Raw genomic sequence first — 3,042 nt, forward strand, 5'->3', positions numbered from 1 at the left:
TCCTGATCATTATAATTTTTTTATTGTTAATGTTATCCTCATTATCTTCAATCGTTGATATGATGATTGTCATTATCATTATGATTACTCTTATTATCATTATTATTGTTACTATTATTATCAGTATTATCATCATTAATATGAATATTATTACTATTTTTTTACCATGATTATCATCATTATTATAAGGATAATAATGATGATCATGGTCATCATCATTATCTTCATCAGTGTCATCAATATTATTGTAATCGTTATTATTTTCACTATTATTTCCAATATTGTTCTTATCACTATCATTACTATCATCAGAATTATTGATATATATAGTTTTCCTTTTTGTTATTGTTGCCATCATTACTACACTCTGTTATCATCATTATCATCATTACTATCATTATTTTTATCATTATCATAATTATAATAATATTTTTTTTACTATATTCTTTTCTCTTATATCATTAGTATCGTTATCATTATCATTACTAATATCATCATCGCTATCATTTATTTTTTGTTAATCTTGCACATTAACATTATCATCATTATTATTACAATTGTCATTATTACATTCATTGCCATTATAATAATAATAACAATAATGATAATGATGATGGTAATAGTAACAATAATAATACTGATAATGGTAATAATAATGTTACAAAAGCGAATTTATAACGATGTGAGCGGGTGTGCTTGTGGTGCCGAAAACGTGAAGAGATGGAATAATCATTGATAAAGTTGTGTGTGTGCGTATAGTGACAGCCATTCCTCCGCGACAGTGATTTGTTTCAGTAAATCAACTTTGCGGAATACCATTACACTGTGGATTACTACTACCTGCCTGTTCTTACATCCCCGCTAACGCCATTCGGTGCCCTGAATGTGAAAGCACTCGTCAGAAGCTGCTCACCGAAGCCAGTGAAGGAGTGCAGCCTCTTGACATACAGGGTGAGTTGTGTGAAGCACTTAGCACTTGTGACCCCGTCTGTGGGCGTGACCTCTCTGCCTGGGAACCCTTCATGGAAGTCAGGAAAGGGTTACGTGGCAGTAATAATGATGATAACAATAATGATACGAATAATAGCAATTATAATGATTATAATAATAATGATAATGATAATAGTAGTAATAATAACTAGATGCACTGAGAAAGACCTAGATAGTAGTCCCATCTCGCAATGCTAGTAATTATAATAGTTATCCCTATCGCCAAGACAACAAGAGGAGCTAATGCAATTATTAAAAAAAATAATAATAAAAAAAAAATCCTAATTCCGAAATACAACCAAAATTCAATAGCATTCAGACACACCTCTGGAAATTTCATACAAAATCTGATCATAACTCATGATCAGCTACCAAAAACAACCAACGGCACGAGAAACAATAATGATATTATTAATATTATTAATAACAATAATATTATTAGTGTTATCATTATTATCATCAACTTCATTATCATTACCATTATTGTTGCTATTCGTATATAGAAAATTACCCTATTCGTATTAGCATCATTTGTACTACACACAAAAAGACAGCAACAACATCAAAAATTACAGCTAAAAAACATCATTAAATAATACCCATACAGTAAAACAAAGAAACATCCAAATGTATTCATTTAGCTCCGACCGGCACATGCGAGAACAGCTGATCGACCCAAACAACAGCTGATCCACGTAAACAAACCTTCCTTCACCGGGCGAGTTGAAACGTTGGCTATTTATGAACAAATTTCTCACAATGTCTAAACGTATTGGTGCAGTTCTGATCGATCTGAGTGGAACAATCCATGTGGATGATGCTGTTATCCCAGGTTCCATTGAAGCTCTGAAAAAGTTAGTGAAATAGGTAAAAAAATGTCACAATGGATAAATTTTCGTGGTTGTATTTCAGGAGTGCGCCAATTCGAGTCCAGAATTAATGTGCAAAATCTACTTTTGAACAACTGTATTTGAATGTGGGTTGTTGCCCTGTTTATGTCCATTATCCATATATAGTATTTAGTAGGTAAATAAGAAAAAACATTCGCGTGTCTGCCTCAAACCACCCCAAACAGGGCGGTCTCCGTGCATATCGACTCATGAGCAAAACCCAGTTAGTCCAGAATAACCAAAGATTCTATCAGAAAATAAGTTGTTATCATAACTAGCGATTAATTAATATTTAAGGGACCTATTCAGTGTGCAGTGTATGTAAACTGGTCTTTGCTGCTGTACAAAGTGTGGACGGTGGTGATTTTTTTCACAGTTTGACGCTGCTGGCTCAGAACTGTCAAAGTAGATATTGATTGAAAACCAATATCATTAAAAATGTTGTTACATTCTAAAGCCATCATAGCTTTCTCAATATTTACCAATTTACAGAGTGCACACCTGCTGTGACAGTATTGGTTCCAATAATTGTGGGAGCAATGAAATGTGCAAGTTAAGGGAATCTTTGAGAGTAGGACCTTTTGCATACACAGAGAAAGGGAATTAATAGCCATATAAAACTACATAGGCATTAAATAAGAGAGGAAGAATAGTCTGTGCATTATACTTTCTTGTAATTATGGTTAATCTAAGCCTAAGTCCACTCGGTTATCATGAGTTTTTGTTCTTGTTTTGGCATGCGTACCAAGGTGAAGACAATGTTTTCTGGGGGATGTTGGGGCGCAGAGCCCCCCATCAACCCTCCCGTCAGGTAGTGCCTAAAGAGCACACCTAGTCATGCCAACTTAGATTGTTGAATAAAGTTTATGACATGGAATTGGGGACAATTGTGTCTGTACTGTGAAGAATTACTGTAAATATAAGCCAGGGATTACTGATTACAGTAAAGGACCAAAGTGATACTGTGGCAATATATTTTATGCTCCAATAAAGGGTCAAGAAACCTCTATCATTTGTTTTCTGCAAAGAAAGAGCTTGTAGACCTCCCTGGGGGATATATGATTAAGAAATCAAACAAGAAAAATAAGCTGGCTTTAACTAGAATATATATTATGACCCTATTTCTGAGGTCAGACTATCCAACAACTGTATGTCAATATGA

The 3,042-nt window shown here is 33.9% G+C and overlaps 1 protein-coding gene across 3 annotated transcripts in view; it reads left to right on the forward strand.

Moving 5' to 3' along the window:
• The first annotated feature begins 1,675 nt into the window (after positions 1-1,675).
• LOC113815717 (haloacid dehalogenase-like hydrolase domain-containing protein 2) overlaps positions 1,676-3,042 on the forward strand; it is a 7,696-nt gene continuing 6,329 nt past the window's right edge. Inside the window, exon 1 of one of the 3 annotated variants that reach the window (XM_027367735.2) lies at positions 1,676-1,844. In XM_027367735.2, coding sequence (XP_027223536.1) covers positions 1,732-1,844 — 113 coding nt within the window. In that variant the 5' untranslated portion in view covers positions 1,676-1,731. Of the gene's footprint in view, positions 1,845-1,942; positions 1,967-3,042 lie in introns of those variants that run through there. The other 2 variants (XM_027367736.2, XM_070136382.1) reach the window with 2 other exon arrangements.

This window comes from Penaeus vannamei, chromosome 22, assembly GCF_042767895.1.
Source record: "Penaeus vannamei isolate JL-2024 chromosome 22, ASM4276789v1, whole genome shotgun sequence".
NCBI classification, from domain to species: domain Eukaryota; kingdom Metazoa; phylum Arthropoda; class Malacostraca; order Decapoda; family Penaeidae; genus Penaeus; species Penaeus vannamei.